Below are 25387 nucleotides of genomic sequence, written 5' to 3'. Positions count from 1 at the left end.
AAGCAATAAGAAATATTAAAGATTTAATAAAGTTTTAAAATTAGAATTTGTAGTTAATAGTTAATAGACGGATACCAAGTTAGTCCACCAGCAACTTGGGGTGCTCTCTCGTGGGTATCAACTGTGTGTTGGTGTTCCAAAAATCATTTTCTTTCTTCTATCCCTTCTTCAAACCTCTTTAAATTTCATTCGAATTTAGCTAAATTGCCCCGTTAAGTGAGATTATAAAACATCGAGAATAAGATTGTTCAGATCTTGAATTAAGATGAAAAAAAACCATCATTTTTGTCATAGTACCACTTTAAAGGCACATAGCAGAGTCAAGCGACATCCTGAAATAAGTATTTGTAGTCTAAAAAGCACAGCATAAGCGAAAGATTATTGTACTGTTATCATTTGTAATCATTTTATGTTGTTCATTCGGTCTCCCTCACTAACAAGTGAGAGGGAATACTTATCGTTAACGTTGGACAAATCTTCAATTTTTAAAAATAATGAACTATCAAGAGGCAGTTCTCTCATGTTAATTTTATTTTTAGCTTCCAATATTCAGCAACATGTTGGTATTTTTCGCTCTATAGACCCCAATATCAGAACTTACATTTCAACTACACGCTAAAAGTGAGAGCCCATTCTACATCATTGAGCCTAAAGTTCAACTGCTTGCTAGCAAGTTACATATTAAATGGCGCATGCCCATTTTATGGTGAGCACGTGGTCGGAGAGGTAATATTGACATCTCCATGCAACTGAACCTCCTCAAAATCGCTCCACTTTAGGTAGTCACCCCCTTCATGAAAGCAACTTCCCGACATGCTCAAAATTTCGTCGGCGGATAGAACACTGCTCCACAAGTTGACAGCATACATCTCGCCAAAGAAGCTCTGATCCTGCTCAAATGCATCGCCATAATCATCTTGATCTTGACCAAGGATAACAATTCCTCCGCTGTTGATCACGTGACCTGTCTGGAAATCGGTACCGCTGTCTTTAAGTTCTCCGTCAATGTAGAAGTTCCACGAGCCAGCGCTGTTTTCCCATGTAGTACAAATGTGATGCCATTGACCATCATTGGCAGCTTCCTCTATTGTTCTATAAAATAAATGTATGAGGTTAATCAAGGTAGAATAATATGCGAAAGTAAACACCGCCCTCCTTTACAAACACTGATGATAAAATAGACAACAGGTCCTTTATAATATAGCACAGTTTCTTTAATCAATTTCTGTCAGGACAGCATGCACCAGTGGTATACATTGGTACTTGTTTTTTTTTAAAAGCTGGGGTGATCGCTGATTTTTTAAAATTTCTCTTACCGTTTGAAGTAAGGTTTCTGTAGCGTAAAAATTATAAGGTGTCGAACCTATTTTTGGAGTATCCATTCTAAAAACAACCATTTTAACATTTGCGTGGTTTGTAACCTGGTCTTTGAGTGAAAACGAGGCTTTAGCTGACTCTGTTTTGGTTCAAACGTCAGTACTTTTCATGCGAAAATCATGTTATTCTTACGCTAATTAGTTTGCATTTTCAAAGAAAAAGCCTCGGTTTCACTAAAAGGCCAGGTCACTATGCACAAAACTGTTAAATGTATTATTTCAACATTGTAGGTTTACTCTGCTCTCCACTTACACTTTCTTGCCACCAATCAATATCTTGAACCGTGAGTAATCGGTCAGCAAGAGTTCATTGTCTTCATCTGACAGTGAGTAACTAAACATTGTTCCATCATCAGATTGGTCTCCAACTTTTATCCACAGGCAAAGTGTAAAGGCGTTCAGATGTGCAGCTGAACTTGACAGCTGGTAGCTGGCGTAATCTTCGACAGTTTTGCTCGGATAAGAAAGCTGGAAATTCGAACTGTCCGGCTCTGCAAGGTAAAGAGTTCTCGATAGAAAATTAGCTGGAAAATTGTAGTAAATTAAACTGTATTTTGACAAATCTATTTTACGCATTTAAATTGTATCCCTGACATTGCTGTTTTTAAGAATTAAAACTGATTCCCTACTTTTTGTGTTTCATACTTGTCATTGATATGCTAAACATGATTTCAACTCTAAATAGTTTAGGAAAGGTAATTCAAACAAATTGTTCGAACTACTTGAAGGTTTCTATGACAAAAGCTTAATAGTCAAGATTTTTTTGGTAAGCATTTAGTCAAAATATAACTGCATTGCATCCATATTTCTTCTTTTATCGCCACCCTTCGATTGATATCCTGCAGTCAAAACTGATTGCGCTCAGCCATAGCATCTTATTAACTGAGTTAATAAAGCCAAACGTTCATTGGTGCGAAAATTATCAAGCCATATTAGCATGAAGACAAATTAAACAAGCTATGACATTAAACGGAAGTACAGTTGAACCCCATTAACTAGAACTCGCTTAACTTAGACTCCTTGCTAATGCGAACAAAATCCGGTTTGTCACAGTAATCCAGAAAGTTGAGCCACTTCTGATTTACGAAAACATCTTTTTTTCTGGGAGGTTTAGGAATCATACTAGAAAGCGGCTGAGTTGCTTGATCTTCACACCAAGGTAAAGTCAAATCACAGTCTTGAAACACGCATAAAATATTGTCCCCTGACAACTCTTTCTTTTAGTTTCACACCTTTAACTCAATAAAGCTGATGAACCAAGGAAACAATTTAGTTCTGTAGTTTGTTTCCTAATTTACTATCACATGGCATTATTTTAGGAACTGATTCTTTTAAACTAAATTGAATTTCACTGAGAATTTCACGATTGTATGGAGCCCCGTTTTTAGGTCATATTAAGGATATTATCAAACATCTCTTCAATTGTTTTGTATGAGCTGCTCTCGACATCTTTTAAACACAAGAAAAACATCCAAATCTTGCAAGAAGTAATATTTTAATTCATCTATGTTAATTTTTTTAAGCAACTAACGTTCTTTCGCGTATCTCAGAACATTGTACAATAAACTAAAATTGATAAATCGACCAACTTACCGTGACATCCTAGACCCTTCCAGCCACGCTCGCAGTGACAAGTGAATCGTGTGGGGTGACTGGGGTCGTTCGTGCATGACCCATGAACGCATGGTGCTAAATCACATACATTCACTAGAGACAAAATGTTTAAGAAAATGTTGGTCTCCATGCGCCTGTCAACAGTTAAGCTTAAACTTCAAACTTTCCGTATTCCCCTAAAATTCATTGATGGCCATTAATTTATTTTACCAACACGATACGATATGATTCATTTTAATACCTGTGAACTAATTGGGCAAAGACGAGAAAACAATTTAAGGCAACCAAAATGGTACAAGGCGAAGTTGGTGACCTTCTCAGGGAAGTTACTCAACAAAGTGTTATACGGAAGGCTCCGCCCCGAGGTCCAAACACCTACCCTTTATGTACCATTTTTAGCACAAAAGGTGATCCTTCATATCATATACTTTCTATAGAAAATTGAACCCCTTCACATACCTACAACAAAAGAACTACATATCTTTTTCTTTAGTGTTTTCGAGATATTTTGAAGGGCCCTTTGAAATAACTAAATGACAGTTGTTGTGACTAGTTCGTTTTCGTCACGTCTTTTCGCTTTACTAGTTGTCCTTTTGCATTTTCATATAGTTGTATCACTTCCTGTAGTAGGCGCTGTTTTCCTTGTAGCCAGTTCCCTCGTCGTCTTGCTGTTTTTTTTTTAAGTTTTATCCTTTAAAATCACCGATAAGGTACGTTTAATGTTTCTACCTAGATTATTTTCGGTTTTTATGTTCATTTCGTTGTATTTCTTTCAACTTTATCTAGTTTCTGTTTTTTTCAAAGAACCGTTTCGGGACGGGCGATTATTGCTTCCTGCACAAAATGAGTTTGTGTAATGCGAATTGTATTAAAGAATTCTTCGCGGAAACTTGGGTCGTTCGTGCATGGCCCATGTGCACATGGTGCATAATCACATGGTTTCACTGGAGGCAACATGTTTAAGAAAATGTTGGTCTCCATGCGTCCTTCAACAGTTAAGCTTAAACTTCAACCTTTCCGTATTCCCCTAAAATTCATTGATGGCCATTAATTTATCTCTCCGACACGATACGATATGTACAGTCGAACCTGTATATAACGGCCCTGTATTAAGCGGCCACCCTCTATTAAGCGGTCAGTTTTTAAAGTCCCGATTTTTCGCGCATACAAACGCTGTATTTGTTACCTGTATTAGGCGGCCACCCTGTAGCAGTCCCATGTTTGTCTTTCTTTGTTATTTTTACCTGTATTAAGCGGCCACCCTTGAATGGAAACTAAGCCATATGCACAGTACCATGGATAACAGGAACTGTCGCTGGCAGTGCCGACAGTCAACGACTTGCTCTACAAACAAAAGTTTCAAATTCCGAGGCGCCAAACGCACGTGTCCCACTTGTTTAAGTCGTTGTAATTCTTACCCTATTCCTATTTTAACTTGAAGAATTTATTATATATTGTGTTACTTTTAATTAGCAACATTGCCGTTATAACTCCACTTCGATCGTAACAACTATGAAATGACGGAATGAAATATTTTGTTGTGAACTGCAAGTCACGTAAGTAAGTGAGTTAAAAATACAGTACTGTACACTGTACAAGAGTAGAGGACAATTTATTGCACAGTGCTTTTACACAATGTTACGTATATTATACCATTAAGTTACAAGTTGGCACTGAACTTTGTTTAAAGTATTGATCTCTTGAAAGAGTGTTGATTGTCCTATTGTTTCCCTGCATGAAATGTTTTTGTATGAGGCACCATTAAAATTGACATATTAGACAACGCCCAGTGCGTATTTTTAGTGATCCTGTATTAAGCGGCCACCTGTATTAAGTGGCCAGTTCCTCAAGTCCCGAGGGTGGCCGTTATATATATAGTTGTATCACGTCCTGTAGTAGGCGTTGTCTTCCTTGTACCAGTTCCCTTGCCTCTTGCTGTGTTTTTTAAGTTTTACCCTGTAAAATCACCGATAAGGTACGTTTAATGTTTCTACGTAGATTATTTTCGGTTTTTATGTTCATTTCGTTGTATTTCTGTTTATTTCAAAGAATCGTTTCGGGAGGGGCGTTTATTACTTCCTGCACGAAATGAGAATGTGCTGGCGCTGAATTGATTCCTGGCGGCTACAACAGTTTTTCCTACCCTTTTCTATACTTCAGCTCCTGAAATCCATTTAAAAGGTACCTCTTAGGGGCTGAGCCTTCCCGTATAGTCTATTATAGGAAGTACACCACCCCCCCTCCTCCTCGAGTGGCTGATAATCAATCAGTGTGTGTGAACACCAAACAAAAAGTTAGAAATGCACTACTCCACATGGAAGGAAAATCACCCCTCACTTCTCCTGCCTGATACCAGTGCCAACGCAGAGAGGATAGCTAACAGGAACAAGATTATTTTCTTTCCAGCCATCTTTCTGTTCAGGAAATAAAATCCTCTAGGTTAGCAAAGGCGGGTCACCCATCAACACCTAAACGGTGTTAAAGGAGCAGTGTCATTTTTTTTTTTTTTAGTGTTACTTCGGATGGTGAAAAAACAGGAAACGTTAAGATATTGGTTAAGTTTCGTTAACAATAAACCTACTAGTACAGTTTAGTCTTAATTTTCTTTGGCTGCGGATGGACAGGATTGAAATGGATTGCAACTTGAAGAAATTCGTGCATTGTATTTTGGAGAAAACGCTAAACAAGTGATCTTAGCTTGTTCTTCTCAGAAAAAAATCACTTATTATTTTCCTCTCGGTGCTCTAAGAGCAATTTGTTGTAAGAAAAAAGGTTCATTGTCAAATATTTGAGCAGTCTTGACAAAGAACATAGAGAACTCTCCGTCACAGTGCCCCTTTAAAAACGCATTCGGATATCGGCAATAATAGCACAAGTCTGATGTTATAACTACTGTGAAGTGTGATACCATTTAACATCAAGTCTTAGAGAGGAAATTAGGGTATCGAGAATCTCAGAAAATCTTTCATCTCGGCGAGATTTGACTCACGAGAAGGAATTGTAATTGGAACATCTTGCAGCCACTCACGTCAAATGCAGGCCTTAAATATGCATTTTTGTTATTGGGGCTGTACATCTGATTACTGTAGAATTCCGAAAGTAACATTTTTCTCCGCGATCAACATTAGATTGCCGATCGCTAAACAACGACGAGGCTCTGACCACTTTGCTCTCTCTCGAAGGGTTGGCAAATATCACGCAAATTTGCTGTCATTTCAAAACCCAAAAATGTTCGTCTCTCAGCAGAAACAACGAAATAATTGTCAAGTTTGTTATAAATTATCATCCCAGTGCAATAAAACTGTTGATTAGTGCCTCTGCCCAGAGACAGAATAGGCCGGTATGGATTGAAACTTGAAAAATGTTAGGCTTATGTTTTTCAAGTTTTCACATTTTTGTTTCCAAAATGCGCTAGAACAAATCACGAGTTGTTCTTTTCTAGAATTGCGTTGATTTCTTTCCTCTCGTCATTATAGAATTATTTGGCAGCTGATTGAAGGTCTTATTTCATCATTTTTAACAAAAGATATCAAAAACCCCATGATACTTCCCCTTTAAGCCAGGGCTTCCAAAAAAAATCAGACATGTATTGGACTTGTCTCCAACGGCGCTTGCTGTAAACATCTTCCTCGCTAAAAATCCCGCCGGGTAATTTGGGTTGGCTCCTAGCAACAACAGATGGTTTGGTGGCAGTGGCTCTAAATCCTTTGAATCGCTGCTAACTGGGATCAACGGTCGGCTGTTCAACATCTCTTGAACTTCGGTCATCATGGTTCTCAGCATTTTGTCGGAGATAAGTTGTTGTCCTAGCAACGCCCTTAGTATCTTACGAATGGATCGAATGATCCGTTCCCAGGCACCTCCCATATGCAACGCTGAAGGTGGATTACATTTCCATATGACATTCCTTTGAAATAAAATTTCGTGGATTTACTGCTGATTCCAATCCTCTAACGATTCACGGATCTTTCTCTCTCCAGTGCGAAACTTTGTCCCGTTGTCGCTGTACATGGAGGTTGGATTTCCTCTTAGATTGATAAATCTTCGCAATGTGTAAATGAAGCCATCGGTATCGAGCGAATGAACAACATCGATGTGGGCAGCTCTAGTGACTAGACAGGAAAACAGGCACACATCTGAGCGCGCTCGAAGGACATAACGGAGGCCAAAATAGTCTACACCTACATGTGGGAATGGCGGATCCCCTTACATCAATCTTTCTTTTGGCAGGTCCACGCACGGCAACAGGTTTCTTGTAAAGAAAACAGCTGCTTATGACTTGCCGTACAGCTGAACGCCCTTTTATTGTTCAATATAATTGACGTAATTTTGACAAAACGTACTTTTGACCGAGGTGACCGGTTTTCTGGTGATGCTGAGAGATGATCAAATCGGTAACATGGTGACGATAAAGGAGAATAATTGGATGCTTTGCTTCAAACTTGATTCACCCATTTTCAAGCCTTCCTTCAACTCTCAGGATTCCTTTGTCATCCAAAAACGGATGGAACTTTTGTATTCGAGCCGGTATCTTTAACTTCTTTAACTCACAAGTTGCTTGAAGGGAATGCTGGGATGAACCAATCTTTTTACAGCATGGAAGACTTCTTCAAATGATAATCTTTGTACATGTTTGATAACAGCATTTTCAGCCTCTTGCATTTCTTCCACCGTCAGGGAGGGTCTAATCTCTAAACTTCCCTGAGCTTTGCCATTACTTGTACTTTTGGAGGTATCGCACGATAAACCATGTTCTGAATCTTAATAGCCAGGCAACAGCACCCTTTAATCTTTCCCACGACAAGTACCGCTCCGTTAAACTTGAAAGAGCGTCTTCACTTCGGTGACGAATTCGAGATTGACTTAGTGGTTCTGGGTGTCACGTTTGATCTCTGGATCGTCTTCTGATAGTTCCGGTTGGTGGACTGTAGGATCGCGAGGTCGAAACTCCTCCTCCTTTCTCAAAAAAGGAAACCGTTGAGCCATTTGCTGTTTATACTCATTTCTTCCACCGTAAGACCTCTGTAACTTCTTCTGCTGGGTTGAGCTCAGAACCTACGTGTCTTCACTGGGTGGGTATCGAGTTCTCGTGAAAAACTGACATTTGTTTTGCAACAAATGTATGAAACCTCCTTGACTGATTTGTGGTGTACTGTAACACACAGGTGGAGTCTGACCAAAAGGTCGATTGGGTGACTGGGATGTCCAGTTCCTCTCTCAAAAACTGGTCTAACTGAACGGCTAACGCAGCAGCTGACAGTTCCAATCTTGGTTACAGTCATAGGTCTGAGGTGAGCCAGGCGAGATTTTCCCGCCAGAAACGCGCAATGGATCTTATCCTCGACATCCACCAATCTGAGATACGAGACTGTCCCATATGCAATTTGCATGTGACGTTTCCGCAAAATTGTGTAACTCGGCGAGCTTCAGGTCTCCAAAGCAGGGTGGCTTGACGCATCTGTTTACTGTTATCTCAAAGACACTGGGCAACTGACTCTTCCACTTCTTCCACCTTTCGCAATCAACAACGCTGATTGAATCGTCCCATCCAAGCTTCTGTTTACAGAGATCTTGCAACACTTTTTTGGTCGGTACGATGATTGGTGCGACAAACCCAAGTGGATCATAAACGGAGTTCGTTAAGGAAAGTATACCCCTTTCGGGTATTTGGTCTGTCTTTAAGGGCAACCTTGAACATAAACTTGTCACTCTTCATATCCCAGTAAAGTCCCAATGTTCGTTGTATCGGTGGTTTATCTTTGTCTAGGTCAAGGTCTAGCACTGATGGAGCTCTTTCAACTTGAGGAATAGAATCCAAGACCTTTGGTCTGTTACATAACCACATGGTAAGTCGAAATACGCCTTTGGAGTGGATATTTCGCAACTTCAGCAGCATTTTCAGACGATTTAACCGATCAGAGACAGTAGTTAACATAAATTTTTTTCTTGACAGTCTTCACTTTTTCATCTATTAAACACCTTTGATGTCATCTGCTGTCCTTCTCAATGCAAAGTTGGAACAAGTTGGCGACGATGTTGTACCAAATAAATGGACCTCCATTCAATGATCTACTGGTTCGTCGCTTAGGTTGCCATCCCGCCACCAGAGGAATCTGAACGCGTCTTGGACGACTGGTGGTAATCTGACCTGGTGAAACATACACTTTATGTCAGCAGATAACGCGAGTTGTTTCTCACGAAATCTGGTCAGCACGCCAACGATGGAATTAGTTAAATCCGGTCCAGTATGTTCCTCTGTGTTTTGCGTCACAGTCGAAGACTACTCTAGTCTTGCCAGGCTTGTTAAACACCGGGTGGTGAGGCAGATACCACAGCGGCTTATCTTCTGCATGAAGCTCGTTTTGTGGTACTCTTATTGTGTGATGCTGAACAAGGTATTGTTCCATGGTGGCCTTATAGTTTCCAAACAACTTGCCATCTTGTAGGAAACTCTTCTTGAATGCTTGCAGTCTTCGTTCTGCCATGGGTCTCTTATATGGCAAGAATGGTGGGTACTGTTTCCAGGGAAGTACCACTTGGTAACGACCACCTTCGGTTTTCACCGATTGTTCCATGAACGCCAGCCCCTTTTTATTCTCCACAGACATGCACGCCTTAGAGTCAGGTGTCACTCCAAAGTTCTCTATTGCCTAGAACCTATCAACTGGTTGCATGTGACAATCATCTTTTCTTGCGACCTCCACTGAACGTACAAAGTTCACATTTCATGGCATTTTTGGCTTTGGATCTTCTCCATTGGGCTCAACAGTGTCAAACCAATTGGTGTGCGTATGGCATACGGCTCTCCTCTCTCTCTCTCTCTCTCTCTCGCTCTCCACGCCTTTCTTCTAATACCTACCCAGAAGGCCGCTGGAACGTTGGTGCCAATGATTAACCGGACTTCGTTCTCGCTTATACTTGGCAGCTTGATATCTTCCAGAAAAGGCCACCTTCTTGCATCTTGTTCTGACGGGATACTTCGACTTGAAACGTTCAACTTAACAGACTCCAAAGCCTTTTGACCTCTACTTTATCAGTATCGTCAAGTGGCTCTCCGGTTAGGCTGATTTCATGACCCATTCTCGGGCTATCTTCTTTCTCTTGTGTCGTCAGGAAGAATGTTTTCTGATGACCATGTACTCCGAGCTCAATTTCCAGATTCTTGTCACATTAGAGTGTGACACTGTCTACCACTGTCCCAAAAGGGCATACGTTTCCACTGTGTTTCTTGCATCATGCCTTCGCACGTTAACAGGGACTTCCCTCATGCACACCTTTCCTTTCCCTGCTGAGGTACTGTTTGCTTGTCCACTTCGTAATGGTGTATTACTCTCTACTTGGGTAACTTGGTCAGCTAGTCTAGCCCTGCTTTCCATCGTGTGCTTTGGAGACTAATAGTGAAGCAGGGTATGGCGTTTTCTCTTGCATCCTTGAACTTTACATGTACTGCTGGCAAGGCATCCCACTGCGATGTGACTATACTTAAAAGCAATTATGGCATAACTGAGCCTTGCTCATCACTTGTAGACGCTCTTCGAAGTTCTTGTCGACGAGATTCTTGCATCCTACCAGGGAACGAGATCCGTTGCACTCTAGACATATCGCATATCTGGTGGCTGGAACTTCTCTGGTGTAATGCGCACTCTGTCTTCCGCTAGGGTCAGTTTCTTGAGCGTTCAGTGTGGTAACACGTTTATTTGGTGATGCAGCTCCCTTCGCCTTTGACGTTCGTCTCTGATCATCTGGTTTGCCACGCGCAACATCTATCGCGCAACCGAACACGGGATTGTTCGCAGCTCTCGCCTTCACCTTAACAAATTCTGCAATGTGACTGATGTTTGTTCTCTGATCAATTTGCTGGATTTGATCCGCGACTTCAAAAACACTTTGTTCGGAGATGAAACGGCAGCCTTTGAACAATTCTTTTAAGGTTATCTGCGCTGTTTATATTTTATCCAGATATCCGATAGATTTCAGTGTATGTTCTCAATCCTTTGGCTGGTCTGCAAATGCTAACAATCCCGCATTGTGCGATGGCCTTAAGGGTGGCCCGTTCGTTAACTTGGTTACGTATTTCGAAGCAATTGCGAGAGGATGGCAAAATCGTTCTTCAAGCATGCAGCTTTCTTGCCATTTGGTATCTCAGGGAAGAGTCCATAACTAAACAACACTTGATTGTGTCCTTTGCTACGCCCGATGTGTACTGAAGGAGATGCATGAGCTTCTCGCTATCGCTAGATGCGTTGGCTGTAATGCTGTCTTTAAATGATTTGATGAAGTTCCAGTGCTCCAGAGGATCACCATCGAAGATTGTCAGCTCCTTCTTCGGCAACGAAAGACCCTGCTTTATGGTTAACGCCATCTTATCCATAACTACTTCAGGCCAGACAGATTCTGTTCCCTTTAAATTGGATCCGACTGGTAAACCTTTAAATTACCGCCCGTTGGGGCGTGATTGGACGTCGTGAGGACCAACTTTCTGTTCAGCCCGAAGTTCATAATCGTCCTACTTAGATGCATTTGCGGCGACTTCACCATTAAACGGATTCGGTTCTTCGAAAACATTTGAAAGGTTAAAGTAAATGGGCTCCTCATCTTGCAACAACTTTACCAGAAGATCAGTCCTTTGAACTTCATACTGAGCTTCCAACACCACCAAGTTTAATTTCGTCTCCAGCTCCTTAGCGTAATAACTCTTGCTTTAGTTTTAACTGATTCAGGTTTAAATGCGCTAGTACGTGCTGGGCTCTTAGCCGTCTGACGGATAAGTGTGAATTGCTGCGACTCGCGATGTATATACATTGTTGTTTTCGTGTGTTTGAGCGACTGCTGTTGTGCTATGTATCCATCGCTCGATTCTCGATTCAAAATTCATTTTTCGGTGGCAATGTTCCTTAAAATAATGAGTTTTGCTTTCCCACACTTCTAGGTAAGCCGCTAAGGTAGCGATGTAGTCGTAGTGGGCCCTTTTGAAGCGATGAAAGCTTCATTAATTTCCAGTAGTTTCTCCGAGACTTCATCGACATTTTCAGCGTCATTCAGAAGAACTTCAGTGGCTCGGCACAACGCAGTAACTCTCAAAAAATACCTAGAATAGATCTCGAATTCTTGAGTCGTAAACTTGGCTTCAATGGCTTCTTCTGAATGGACTCGGTGTTTTCTTTGCGTTTCGGATCCGAAAAACATGGCATTCACCAGATCTTTGAATGCATGTCACGGACACTCCAAGTACAGTTTCAAATTCGCACTTTAATATCTTTAAGATTAACTAGAACAAATGTTAACGAAAGAAAAATACAGAATTAATAAACGCGTACAGAAAAAGTGAACGCCCAACAATCGAACAAGAAATCAAGCGAAAATATAACTACTTACAAGATCTGTACGGACTTGTACGGCAACTCCGAATAAACAACAACTGCTTTACAAGGACGGAATACAAAACTTTTATACTAATTTGAAACGAAAAAGAATAGGCCTAATGAAGTTACGAGCTAAACAATAAACAATAAACGACGTAACGCGAAGCCGAGAAACTAACTTGCAAGAAAAAATACGCATATACTAAATTCTAAAAGGCTAAACTAAAACGTGATGACAAATATTTGCATTGATTACACAACAATAAGAAAAACAAAAAAGTTTAACTCTGAAACAGACACTATGCTCTCAAGCCTAATGCAGATGGAACAGCGTGTGTGTAGGACTAAACAACGTGCACAATTAATTGTGATTTCATTTCAAACTGAACTGAATCCTACTAAAAATTATCATTTAAAAGCTGCGTGTGTCAGCAGAGTCAAATGATACAGTAATTAGTCGTAGTATAATACGATCATTATCGCTATACAGTACGATCATTTGGGGCCTTTTTTGTTACAGTTTGCTTTGTTCATGTGGGGAGTTAATAACATGTAAAAAAGGAATGACCCTTAAATAACTTACTTCTCTTGGCTTGGAACCATAGACAACACGAGCGAAAACCTCGAGTGAGCGAGTGCGAGGGCGCGAGGAGGAGGGCGCGAGGGCGTAAGAGGCGCGCGCAGCCCACGGACATCAAGAATAACTTTTCTTCGTACGAAACTAAAAACACCAGCAGGGATATTTTGCAGAACGAAGAGTCCATATAACGTACAATTTCTGCCATAAGAACAACTAAAAGCAAAGTGTCTTTGTAGTGAGATTGAAAGCCAACGAAATTTGGGGCAAAAGCTTAGGAGGTAATGACAACTTTTAGCACATATTGGTTTGTACTTACCGGGAATTTTTGTAGGTTTGCTAATAAATGACAACACCTTTGAACTCTTTGAAATAAAAACAGTCGAAAATCTGCGAAGGGTGAAAATACAGAGAATGACTTCTCTAATAATTTAATAAACCTTACCTTACCCTACCTTACCTTACCTTAACCTGGCTGAGTGCGGAGTACTCGAAATCTTCAAAGATAAAAGCCAAACTTGAATGGTCAGCCACAAATTAGGTGTGCAAAATGGTGACATGTAACTTTGCTATTGGTTGCTCTGATGGTAAAAAAATTTGGTTTGCATTAAGTGCTAACAAATAATGTTTCTAATGTGAACAAATAATTTGACACAATCGATGACAAGTTGCGCTACGTTGCTGAGCAATTCACATACAATTTAGAGTAATTTATTCGGAAAATTGACGATCTAAGTAATTATCATAGCTATGGCAAGGGAGTTGGGATCCATACCTGACCATACCTACTGGCCTCAGCCCTCGAAATAAGCGATGTTTATGCAACAAAGTTGCGAAATATCAGTCTGCCAGTTTCAATTACTTTAGGCCCACTTTGAAGCAACAATTTATTAGTTGTCAAACATGCAAAACAAATCTATTTGCAAACTCAGAATGTCATAAAAGCTACAGATACTTCGTTCTGCGCAAACGCAACTTCATCAGCCAAAATAAATTTAAAGGCTGTTTATGCTCAAAAGAAGAAACGATTGCGTCATAAATGATTGAGAGGTGAAACCCATCGGGCAGTTTGCTAAGGTCGGATTATGATGGATTGTCTCACACGACGCTAGAGGGTGCTACTTTCTATTGCAAAAAATTGGGTGTTTGGAGATCAACAGAATGCCCTTTAAATAAAAGAAAGATCCTCGCAGTTACTACGCAACTTAAGCAGTTGCAAAAAGAAAGCCTGAAACAAAATCAGGCTTGAACGGGATTCAAACCCATGACCTCTGCGATGCCGGTGCAGTGCCCTACCAACTGAGCTATCAAGCCAACTGGGAGCTGGTCATATTCTGAGTTCGTAATATACCCGCAAAGGATGAATAAATAAATTTAATTATATAAAACATACATTTGTACTGCGGATGAAAGATCAAATAGAAGAAAGATCCTCGCAGTTACTACGCAACTTAAGCAGTTGCGAAAAGAAACCCTAAAAAAAGTTCAGGCTTGAACGGGATTCGAACCCATGACCTCTGCGATTCCGGTGTAGTGCTCTACCAACTGAGCTATCAAGCCAACCGGGAGCTGGTCATGTTGTGAGTACGTAATATACCCATGAAGGATAAATAAATAAATGTAAATATGTGAAACATATATTTGAACTGCGGATGAAATATCACATAGAAGAAAGATCCTCGTAGTTACTACGCAACTTAAGCAGCTGCGAAAAAAAAGCCTAAAAAAAAATTCAGGCTTGAACGGGATTCGAACCCATGACTTCTGCGATATCCGTGCAGTGCTCTACCAACTGAGCTGGGAGCTGGTCATATTGTGAGTTCGTAATCATCGTATACCCGTGAAGGACGATTAAAAAAATGTAAATATATGAAACGTATATTTGAACTGCGGATGAAAGATCAAATAGAAGAAAGATCCTTGCAGTTACTACGCAACTTAAGCAGTTGCGAAAAGAAAGCCTGAAAAAAGTTCAGGCTTGAACGGGAATCGAACCCATGACTTCTGCGATGCCGGTGTAGTGCTATACCAACTGAGCTAACAAGCCAACTGGGAGCTGGTCATATTGTGAGTTCGTAATATACCCGTGAAGGATAAGTAAATAAATGTAAATATGTGAAACATATATTTGAACTGCGGATGAAAGATCACATAGAAGAAAGATCCTCGTAGTTACTACGCAACTTAAGCAGCTGCGAAAAAAAAGCCTAAAAAAAATTCAGGCTTGAACGGGATTCGAACCCATGACTTCTGCGATATCCGTGCAGTGCTCTACCAACTGAGCTGGGAGCTGGTCATATTGTGAGTTCGTAATATACCCGTGAAGGATGGATAAATAAATGTAAATATATGAAACATATATTTGAACCGCGGATGAAAGATCAAATCCTCGCAGTTACTACGCAACTTTTAAAAGCAGTTGCGAAAAGAAAGCCTGAAAAAAGTTCAGGCTTGAACGGGATTCGAACCCATGACTTCTGCGATGCCGGTGCAGTGCTTTACCAACTGAGCTATCAAGCCAACCGGGAGCTGGTCATATTGTTAGCTCGTAATATACCCGTGAAGGATGAATAAATAAATGTAAATATATGAAACGTATATTTGAACTGCGGATGAAAGATCAAATAGAAGAAAGATCCTCGCAGTTACTACGCAACTTAAGCAGTTGCGAAAAGAAAGCCTGAAAAAAGTTCAGGCTTGAACGGGATTCGAACCCATGACTTCTGCGATGCCGGTGCAGTGCTCTACCAACTGAGCTATCAAGCCAACTGGGAGCTGGTCATATATTTAGCTCGTGATATACCCGTGAAGGATGAGTAAATAAATGTAAATATATGAAACATATATATTTGAACTGCGAATGAAAGATCAAATGGATGTTTCATACATTTAGAATATCGTTTGGAGTTGTAGTGTTGGATGAGTAAATAAGGAATTAATTATGAGGAAATGGGGAAATCCTCTCAGAAATTTAAAACGCGGCTCTTTTACCGTAGCACAAATACAATTTGAAACAATAGTGATTTTATTGCAACTGTATGAAAAAAAGAAACCCTGGAATTGACTGTTGCATAAACGAAGCCTTCACCAAATAGTTCCTTTACGAGAACACGCTGAGAAATAATCAAATTAACCACGGTTCTTCATTTGTACTCTTCCTAAACTATGTCGAGTTTGCTTTTCAAATCCTTCGTTTATCGTGACAACGAAACCTGTTTAAAAGAAAATATCATTCGACATGACACACGAACGAGGAGCGAGAGCGGAGCGGGACGACCACGCGCGCAGCTAAATAAATACTGGTAAAATATATTTAAGTTTCAGCCCTCAATCTCAATTTTAATAGGCAGCTTGTGTCACTTAAAACATACTTGCAATTTGAAAATTAGTTTCTTTTTGATTTCGGCCGAATAGAAATGGTATTTGAAAAAATTTCACTGGAGTGTCGTGAATGGCAACAATTTGCACGTACATGTAAACAGGGTATATTTTCTGCTGGGCGATAAGGGAACACGGAAAAGTGTTGAGGGCTCAAATGTAATAAATGTCCCTAAATGTAATATAGGTCCTAGGTGTAATAACTTTTGGCCTTGAATGTAATAAAGGTCATTGATTGAGTCACATCACGGTTTGACCTCATGTTTTTCATGATTGAATAGTGAGGGTGTCATTAGTCAGGCAAATGGCCAAATTTCCTTTACTTTCCTCCTTCAGAAGCGATGTTCTATGAAAATTATGTGATATCGGATTTCCATGCAAGTTCAAGACGTGTTTGCCTACTTGTCAAAATGGCGTCGAAAACCGTGATAAGGCCTATTTTACAGGAACAGAAATGAGTTTGCCCAGTCAACTGTAAAAGAACTCATTTATGTCGGTAAACTGTTAAGAATTCGCTCAAACAAAGAAAATTGGTAGACTAAATTTTAGCGGTACGAAATTCGCGTTATTTCATGTCCCCGGGCAAAAATTGAGAAAAATAAGTATTGTGCTGTGCATAAAATATACTTTTATTGCCACAAACACGCATAATCAATGAATACAAATCTTCATCAACTACTGAGTGTGGAGTACCTTGTCACCCTGCATTTGTGCATTCTGTGCGTTAATAAGCGGAGACATTAAGATATACCGGCCTAATAAAAACGTTTTGAAAAAATATTTTCTGAATATTAAGGATAAACGGTGTATTCAACCACCACTATTTTAGGTATCCGGTCAGATCGTTCCATGGTCAGATTGTTCCAAGTCAGATCGTTCCACAGTAAAGTCAGATGTTTCCACAAAAATGTCAGCTCGTTCCACGATAAAGTCAGATCGTTCCACTTAGAAATGGTCAGTCTATTTTATAACTGAAACCTATTGAATGCGTCTTTTTGCCACTGGTTTTATTTGCGTTTGTTCAGAAAAGCTAAAACTATGACTATATTTTCTTCGGCATTTTGCCATTTAGTCTTCCAGAACCAAATCGATTTTCACCATTGCTGTTCTTTCTCTTGTACTCGAACTGTATCAGTTAGCTGTACACGAGTTTTCCATTTATTCACCTCTTGCTCGTCTTCTCATTCCATTGTGGTCTACTGTCTACAAGGTTTCAATTTGTCCATCACGAGTTTTTCTTTCCATTTCCATAAGGTATAAGCTCTGCAGCCGAATTCCAGTTTCCATCCACTTATCATGAGCCGTTCTTTCCATTCTGCTGAGGTCTGCTGTACACAACTTTTCCATTCTTTATAACAAACTTGATGACCTCGTCATGTCCACCCAGCTGATACACTAGATGCTCCCATCTACAACAAATCACAAAATAAACGTATATGATCAAATCGTGTTATAAATTATCAAAGCGCTCTCTCACCGAACTCATGAATTGAACAGGTGAATGAAATGATATTTGCTTCTTTGGTTGTAATACCTAGAGTATGAGTAGCAGTCGTTTGCTAATGTAGCAAAGAAACACCGTAGTGGTCATCCAAATCAGCGGTTCAATAAATCACGTCGTCACTTTTTCGTGTTTCTTTTTTTTTTTTTTAACCTTTGGACAGTGTTGCTGGGTTGATGTAGTGGCAAGTCCTCGGGCTTCTTGGAATCAACCTCCGGAGAGGGAATATTCTGTGTCTAATTTTTTTGGTTTTGTTTTTCAGGTTGAGAGGTAATATTTTCCCGGTTTTACCGTACTCCAAACAAGATTAACCGTAATGTAGCGTTCTCCGTTCCAGTATCTAAAAATACATATCAAGAACGCACTTGGTTAATCGTTCAAAAGCTTGTGCAGTTCATTAACTTGAGATTCTCAAAATCCCCAATGTCCTCTTTTTCGGCAGTCAAGGCTATTTCTTTTAATTTCGAACTCCAAAAACGTGAAAAATTCTAACTGAAGGAGAAGAGAAACTCAGTTAAGCGAGCCGTGAGAGTACCCCATATTTATTGAAATTTTACAACCCATCGATGGAACGATGGGCACGATGAAACGACCGAGCGAGTGACATTTTGGTTCATACGATAACTCGTTCATTGCGCATGCCCAGTTCACGAGTGAAAATGATTGACAGCACTGACGAGAAGTAGAGTGGGATCATTTATTCTTGTCAAAGATTTTTTTCTTTTGTTTGGGCGAGTTTTTAATCACTTTTTATTTAGATTAAATTCTTTTGTTGCTGTAAGTTGTTGTTTTTTTGTTTTTGTTTCAAATCGGGAATCCATTATGTACTGAACAACAAATTTTGGAGGCTTCCCGAGAACCAAATAAACTTTTCAGGGGCTTGAAATGTGAATTCAAACTCAAAGGTTTTCGGGTTTTATATACGAACGTTGACAATTGCAAACACAAGAAGCTCAACTATGGCTAGAAATGTCTTTGAGACAATGCTGCTTTCGCTTTATTCCAGGACTTGCTGAGTTAAGCACGCCCTAAACTACATAACATAACAAGCCTGAAAAAATTTTCCGTTACCTTGGAGCATCAATAACCAACATGTCTGCCACCTTTCCCAGCTCCAGTGATCCATGAGTGTGTGATCGACCCAGAGATGCTGCAGCGTTGATTGTAGCAGCCACAAGACTCTCCTCCATTGTCATGCGCAGATTAACACAGGCAAGATGCATTGTCAAGGGCTGACAATTAAAAGAATATTGGTTAACGTTGAGAGTTAGCACTGAATGGTAGCTGTACAATCTGAGAGATTTAAAGGGAACTAACGCATGATTTGACCTGCAATACTGTGCTGTTACCAACGCACGCATGTGCAGTTATAGTCTGTGACTTTGTCATTCTTAGTCTCATCCCACAAGTGTTAGACTATCATCACTTGTTTAAAATATGGCGAACCACTTTGAGACAAGCACAGAAGCTAGAGATTAAGGTGGCTGACTCCTATCCAGGTCCTATTTATTGGCACGTTGGTAAAATTTCTGAATCAAGTCTTTTGGCAGGAAATATTCAACCATTTTATTTGAGTTTTGGCACCCTTAATAAGAAATGTTTTAACTTTAAGAAGATTATGTATATTTGCTATAGTAGTCAAATTCTTTGAGCTACCTTTGCATAAGTACACAATCAAAATATATTTACCATTGTAAACTGAGATACACTTATCAACTCAATTCTGGTAGTTCAAATGAAGCTACAACAAACTTCAAATAATTTCCTAAATACTGCAGTTATCAACTATAGTGAATTATTAAAAGAACAGAAATGTCTTACCATAGAGAGACAGAAAGCATTAGGGTTAAAATCAGATCCAAGAGCAACTGGAACACCTGTTTGCAGCATTAAGTAGAAAAAATTGTAAAATTGTGTGAGTCCCATTTTTCATTCAAATACAAAGAACTCGATCCTATCCAAGACAGTTTGCTTATAAAATTTCATTGTATATATGAAACATGTATAAATGCACTGCAGATAAAAGATTATATTAATAGAAAAAAAGACTCTCGCAGTTATCTATGCAACCAGGATGTTGTGAAAAAACCTGAAAAAATTCAGGCTTGAACCGTCCAAGCCAGCTTTTTTTCGCAACAGCCTGGTTGCATAGATTGTAGATAACTTTCGGGATCTTTTTTTCTATATAAAATTTCATTAAAGCTGACCAAATATTCACCAAGTTATATTTGAGGGCCCACTACATGTACATGAAGGGTTGAAATGTGAGGCTTCACTTATTGTCCATACCCAAGCTGGAAAGTATAAAGCTAAACTAGAATTTCAAGATGTATGTACAACACCTCTCTGTAATGGGAGCATGGAAATTTCCTGGAAAACACAAATTCTTCACTGGGTGCAACACAGCTAAATACTGGAAGGGGGGAAGGGGGGACTCCCATACAAAAGTGACATGGGTGATCGTTAGAAATTTTGAAAAGAATAAACAAAAGGTACCAGAATTCTGTTTCGTGGGCGTGGCCCAAACAAGTTATTAATTTTTTAACCCTGAGAGGTACCAACTCTAAAACAATACACTAAGTGACAGTTGACTGACATTTACTTCTCATATTTTTTCGGCCCAACGCACTAAAAGGTATGCCATATCTCTGACCAAAGTCACTTTAGATTTTAGCACCCTAAGGGGCACTAAACCACAAATTTTAACCCCTATATGGGAGTCCCCATACCCCTCCTCCCACCCTGGGAGCTAAATGAGTGCATCTTTCAGCTAAGCTGTACCTGCATCAATCATTTTTCTAGCTGGAGGAGATTTAAGTCTCAGGATATATGCTGTGGTGGGCAGAAGCACCGCTACAACAGATGCTGCAGACATGGCCTGTATTCCATCTTCACTCACTTCTTCAAGATGGCTTATCGCTCTTGCACCAACCTCTGCACCTAGCTGGCCATCAAAGTTACAAAAAAATTAATTACTATGATTGTTGTTGTTGTTATTGTTGCGACTTAAAAGAAAACTTTTGTGAAACTTTATATTGAATTTACGCATTTTTTTTTCTTTTCCTTTGCCACACAATACAGAACATCAATGCAAGTGTCAAGTTGGTGATAAACAAAACAAAAGGGACTTTCAGATCAGTCACTTCCCCCAGAACTCTCACTCCTTCCCGTTGTTTACCATATAAGAAAAGGAAACTGCACAAGAAACAAGATTGGTGTGACAAGCAGTTTTCTAAACCACACCAAACTAGATTTGAAAAGTCATACCCATTACAATCTCATACTGGTCGTCAAATCTGAAGGTCCCTGCATGCATGTCATGCATGCATGTAGCTGTGTTGGTCAAATGAAAACTGAATGTGATATATAGATAGCTTATGGAGAGAAGTTGCATTTTATGCACCCCAGGCCAATTGCCCATGGTACCCTGACCAATTATCGATCCCTACCTCAGCAGCTTTCATTGCATGCAATTCATCACCATGGAAATTTACAGCTAATCCTATTGCCTTTCCTGCTTCAAGAATCTTTCTTGTGTCATCTATGCCAAACACACCCTTCTCACAAAACACATCAATGTTGTCCACAATTACTTCCTGGTTTTCCATCATTTCTTGAAGCTTGGGAATCTGACAGTTGATAACATTATTTGTAGCTTCTTCTGGAGTACTTCCCCTTATTGAAAAGAAAATAACTTTATCATTTGTTTGTAAGCTATAAGTGTGCTAGCCACATGCTATTTAAAAACATAAACTACTTGTAGTAATATATGTCTTACTATTAATAGTAATGTAAGCTGAAAGCCTTAATGTAATTTTATTATTGTCATCATTATCATCACAATAATTATTAAAAGTATTAATTTTTCCTTAATTACCATAAAAGATCAATAGAACAAATGTCATTAAAACAAGAGCTCTCATCTTACATTAAAATTGTTGGGTGGGTATTATCAAGATGCCTAACTGGCATCACAATTTCCCTTAAATAATCACTTTTAAAATACTTTTTTAAAAGCATCTTTCACGTGATGCCTTCAATTGTTGTTTTGTGATTCTAGAGCAAAGTAATATGGTAAAGTCGCACTACAGGCCTAAGTGGTCCTGACACGGCCGGAACTGAGCTCAGTTTCTGTAGCATTAAGCAACTAGGAGTATTGCTACTCCCCCCCCCCCCCCCCCCTGATGGGATACTAGTCCATCGCAAGGTTATCCCCATCAGTAGGTCTTCATTTTAGACCACAGGGTCTTCGTTTTAGATCATGGGTATTTGTTTTAGATCAGTGGGCCTCCGTTTTAGACCATGGGGTCTTCATTTTAGACCACAGGGTCTTCAATCTTCGGTCCTCAATTTTGGGTCATCGATTTAAGAAACATCCTGATGTGAAACATTTTCTTTTCCATTAATTAATGTTGTCTTTCCCCATTCACATTTTTCAATGATTGAGTGAAAAAGCATTTCTTGCATCCTGAGGATGGCACTATAAAGGCGTTAAGTTTGTGCTGACCTGAAAAATGCTTTATGATCATAATACAAGATATTACTTTTTAGGTAAACAATACTCCTTCCCAGATTATATACATACCTTGGCACAGAGTGAGCTCCGCAGAATGTACTGGAAATCTCAATTGGTAACTCCTTTTTGGCCCTTTCTATCACTCGTAGCATTTTCATTTCCGAGTCCACATTCAAGCCATATCCACTTTTAGCTTCCACTAATGTCGTCCCTGATCGCAACATTCTCAGAAGCCTTTTTCTGAGGGATGTGTAAAGCTCCTCTTCAGAAGCTCTCCGCACATGCTCAACAGTAAAACCTATTCCCCCGCCTGTCTTGTGTACATCCATATACGTAGCTCCAGCAAGCTGAAATTATAACATTAATTGAAATTTTTGTCATAATTGATACTATAACAACTACAGTAAAACAATATATATATATAATTATTCACCTGGATTGTTCTTTTCAATGGACAAAACTTGGTAAAACTAGGACTTACATGTATATATGGTGCCAAAAGTATATTTGACATATCTGCCACATACTTTAAAATGCTGTTAAAATTAAGGACATTAAGAATGACTGCAAGGATGTACAGTTTCAAAAGAGAAGCAGGGAAATAGAGTTAACTATTATTATTATAATAGGAAATTAAGCTGGGTTTATAAAGGCTTTTTAAATAATTTGTTTCAGAATATGCATGAGGCTCAGCTTTATTTTATCGATCAAAAACTGTACTGCAATTTTCCACTCCAGAAACTGTGAAAATACTGGTATGAGTAAGGAATGGGATCGTTTGGGAAGACAGATGGACATCACACCAATGAATAAGTGCATCTTTGACTTTCTGCATTTTCTCGGGGTAGCATAAGTTCCAATGTTAAACAGTTTTTACCAAAAGGGTATTTCCTATACAACCGTCTGCCAAGAAATGCAACTATTCATCAGTGCAATGTCCATCAGCCTACCAAAACAATCCCATAACCCCTCACTTGTACCAGTCCCTCCTTAGTTTCTGAAGTGGGAAATATTATTAGTAAAGAGACTCTGCTAAACGAAGTAATTCTCAATTAGCAAGACAACACAACTTTTGAATTCATTTTGTTTTGTCACTGCCATTTAACAGACAAATGGCAGTCTGAGTCTAGAATTTTCATGTTTTTACAAACCAGAAAATTTAGTGAGCCAGCCAGCTAGATAACTGATAAAAGCTTCATGTGGTTTTAGAGTTGGTTACCTTCATAGCAAATTCATGAACCCTGTCCCCCACCCACACAGGATGTGTATGGCCATCTATGAGACCTGAAGCATTCAGAAATATAATATAATCATCATAAATCACAGTTTAGGGAAAAAACACTGATTAAAATGTTATTCTTTGACATGTGGATTTTCACCAGATTTTCACAAGGGATAAGAAGGTTAGTTTCTAAAGAAACTGTGGTGCTGCATCCATGGGGAGTGGTCAAACGAATGTTTGGTTTTATCAGCAGAGTTGATAAGGTAATTTGGCCACAGGAAAGAGATTCAAGTGCTGATCAATCTTTTGAGAGTTAGTCCCTCATCAGGGCAAATCCGCTCTGCTCTCCTCTGCTCTAGATACGCTCTGACGAAGGGCTCAAACCTTATACTTTCAACCTCATTTAAGCCTTAATGAGCTTCAACCTCAACAAACAATTTGCGTGTTTTACTACCATCAATCGTAATTCCGGCAGCAAACAGCTGACAGAAAAATACAGAAACCAACAAAGTGGATTACAATCCACTGATCACATTGTACAAACATGACCTTTGACCCTGTTCAGCCAAACATAGTTTTCTTAGAAGTCAGCTTTGATTGACAGCAGTGAAAAGAGTAACGGATGGTTAAATCTTGAACTTCAGAATCCACATGTTATTGAAAGGTGCAGTAAGCCCTGGCTAAACAGTCAAACATACTTTTTGGTCTAACAGCCTGTTTACAACACAAAGAGTTTGGTGGCTATATAACAGGCAAACAAATTATGTTTGAGCAAACATCAGACAGACAAAGTGAGCCTACACAATGGTTTTGCATATCACTGCTGAAATTATGATGTGACTAGTTATAAAATATATTATGACATCACACAAATTGAATTTCTGATTGGCTGCTTCCTCTGGCTTGTGCCAGTTTTTTTTTTTGGCAGAGGTGGCTGAAACGATTAAACACTGGTTTGTAATTAATGTAAAATGTTTGATGAAAATGTTTGATGTTGAGGTAAAGGCAATGACACACTACAAGCCTTAGTCACCCACATGGCTGGAACTTAACCCGGTTTCTGTAGAATAAAGCGAGTACAAATATGAGGGAAATATTGCTACTCCCCCTTGAATGGGATGCTACTCCATCGCAGGGTTACCCCCAGCAGTATGTCACCGGTACCCATTTATACACCTGGGTGAACAGAAACAATGTGGAGCAAAGTTTCTTGTCTAAAGGGAACAACACAGTAATGCAGAGACTTCACCTCTCAAAACACTGACCCTTGATCCCTTCCAATCATACGATTGAAAGTCCAGTGCACATATAATTTAAAACACAGCGCTTCAGCTAAATGGAAAAAAATATTCTTCCATCACAATGTTGGACGAAAATGTTTCATCGTATAGCGCCTACTGTCTCCCACTGTTCCTAGACAGTTGGGAGTGGTGGGGGGGGGGGGGGAAGCCTTCATGAATGACATTTAACTCACCTGGTATCACACACATTCCAACAGCATCTATTTCCTCCACAAAAGTACAGTTCTGGTAACTTTGATCAACTTTTCTGTCCAAGTCGATGCATTCAATTTTTCCCGCGTTGTTCACCACAATAGACACACCTCCATCTTGCCCCCCTTCGAGAACTGCCACTTTGCCCATCGACTCTCCCGTTAAGATGCGCTCGTTGTTATTACAAATTAACACTACTTGCTTTGCATGGCGAATACGAAGGTTATACATTGTTTAACAGTAAAAATTTTCAGATTTCTGATCCCAATTTTCGCATCAATCCGGAAGACGTGGCTGCGTTCGATACTTATTCCCAGACCCCTCGCGGTTCTTTTACAGCCGCTGACC

At 39.6% G+C, this 25387-nt stretch overlaps 2 protein-coding genes, 1 non-coding gene and 2 pseudogenes across 3 annotated transcripts; all 5 read right to left on the bottom strand.

The window, feature by feature from the left end:
- Positions 1-440: 440 nt before the first annotated feature.
- LOC146454825 (neuronal pentraxin-2-like) lies at positions 441-13374 on the bottom strand. Its single transcript, XM_085095026.1, has 5 exons — positions 13249-13374; positions 5328-5404; positions 2970-3083; positions 1630-1867; positions 441-1092 (listed from the first exon to the last, which is right to left on the bottom strand). The coding sequence occupies exons 2-5, from the start codon at positions 5398-5400 to the stop codon at positions 702-704; spliced, it is 816 nt and encodes a 271-aa protein (XP_084951152.1). The 5' UTR covers positions 5401-5404; positions 13249-13374; the 3' UTR covers positions 441-701.
- On the bottom strand, positions 6921-8835 carry LOC146454827 (uncharacterized; annotated as a pseudogene).
- LOC146454826 (uncharacterized) lies at positions 10473-11823 on the bottom strand (annotated as a pseudogene).
- A 1042-nt stretch (positions 13375-14416) lies between the features above and the next one.
- Positions 14417-14489, bottom strand: Trnas-gga (transfer RNA serine (anticodon GGA)). Its single transcript has one exon. It is a non-coding gene; the product is annotated as a tRNA-Ser (tRNA).
- Positions 14490-16912: 2423 nt separating this feature from the next.
- On the bottom strand, positions 16913-25356 carry LOC146454823 (putative imidazolonepropionase). The gene is made up of 8 exons (XM_085095077.1): positions 25021-25356; positions 23544-23608; positions 22394-22671; positions 21258-21483; positions 20590-20752; positions 19630-19685; positions 18880-19040; positions 16913-17716 (listed from the first exon to the last, which is right to left on the bottom strand). Exons 1-8 carry the CDS (start codon positions 25268-25270, stop codon positions 17602-17604), a joined length of 1314 nt encoding a protein of 437 aa, XP_084951203.1. The 5' UTR covers positions 25271-25356; the 3' UTR covers positions 16913-17601.
- Positions 25357-25387: the final 31 nt, after the last annotated feature.

Source organism: Pavona decussata, unplaced genomic scaffold (assembly GCF_977016875.1).
Source record: "Pavona decussata unplaced genomic scaffold, jaPavDecu1.1 SCAFFOLD_300, whole genome shotgun sequence".
Lineage (NCBI taxonomy): Eukaryota > Metazoa > Cnidaria > Anthozoa > Scleractinia > Agariciidae > Pavona > Pavona decussata.
Note: the sequence above shows the minus strand (reverse complement) of the source record. Positions and strands in the feature narration are given on the sequence as shown.

What these genes read in the sequence shown, in the direction of transcription:
- LOC146454823 (XM_085095077.1), bottom strand. Translation starts at nt 25,270, where the DNA reads ATGTATAACCTTCGTATTCGCCATGCAAAGCAAGTAGTGTTAATTTGT. An exon ending in GGAGCTCACTCTGTGCCAAG is followed by an intron (nt 21,484 to 22,393) that starts GTATGTATATAA and finishes CTTTTCAATAAG; the next exon opens with GGGAAGTACTCCAGAAGAAG. An exon ending in ATGCTTTCTGTCTCTCTATG is followed by an intron (nt 19,041 to 19,629) that starts GTAAGACATTTC and finishes TTTAATTGTCAG; the next exon opens with CCCTTGACAATGCATCTTGC.
- LOC146454825 (XM_085095026.1), bottom strand. Translation starts at nt 5,400, where the DNA reads ATGGCTGGAAAGAAAATAATCTTGTTCCTGTTAGCTATCCTCTCTGCG. An exon ending in ACTGGTATCAGGCAGGAGAA is followed by an intron (nt 3,084 to 5,327) that starts GTGAGGGGTGAT and finishes TTTTGTCTCTAG; the next exon opens with TGAATGTATGTGATTTAGCA. An exon ending in GAAGGGTCTAGGATGTCACG is followed by an intron (nt 1,868 to 2,969) that starts GTAAGTTGGTCG and finishes TTTACCTTGCAG; the next exon opens with AGCCGGACAGTTCGAATTTC.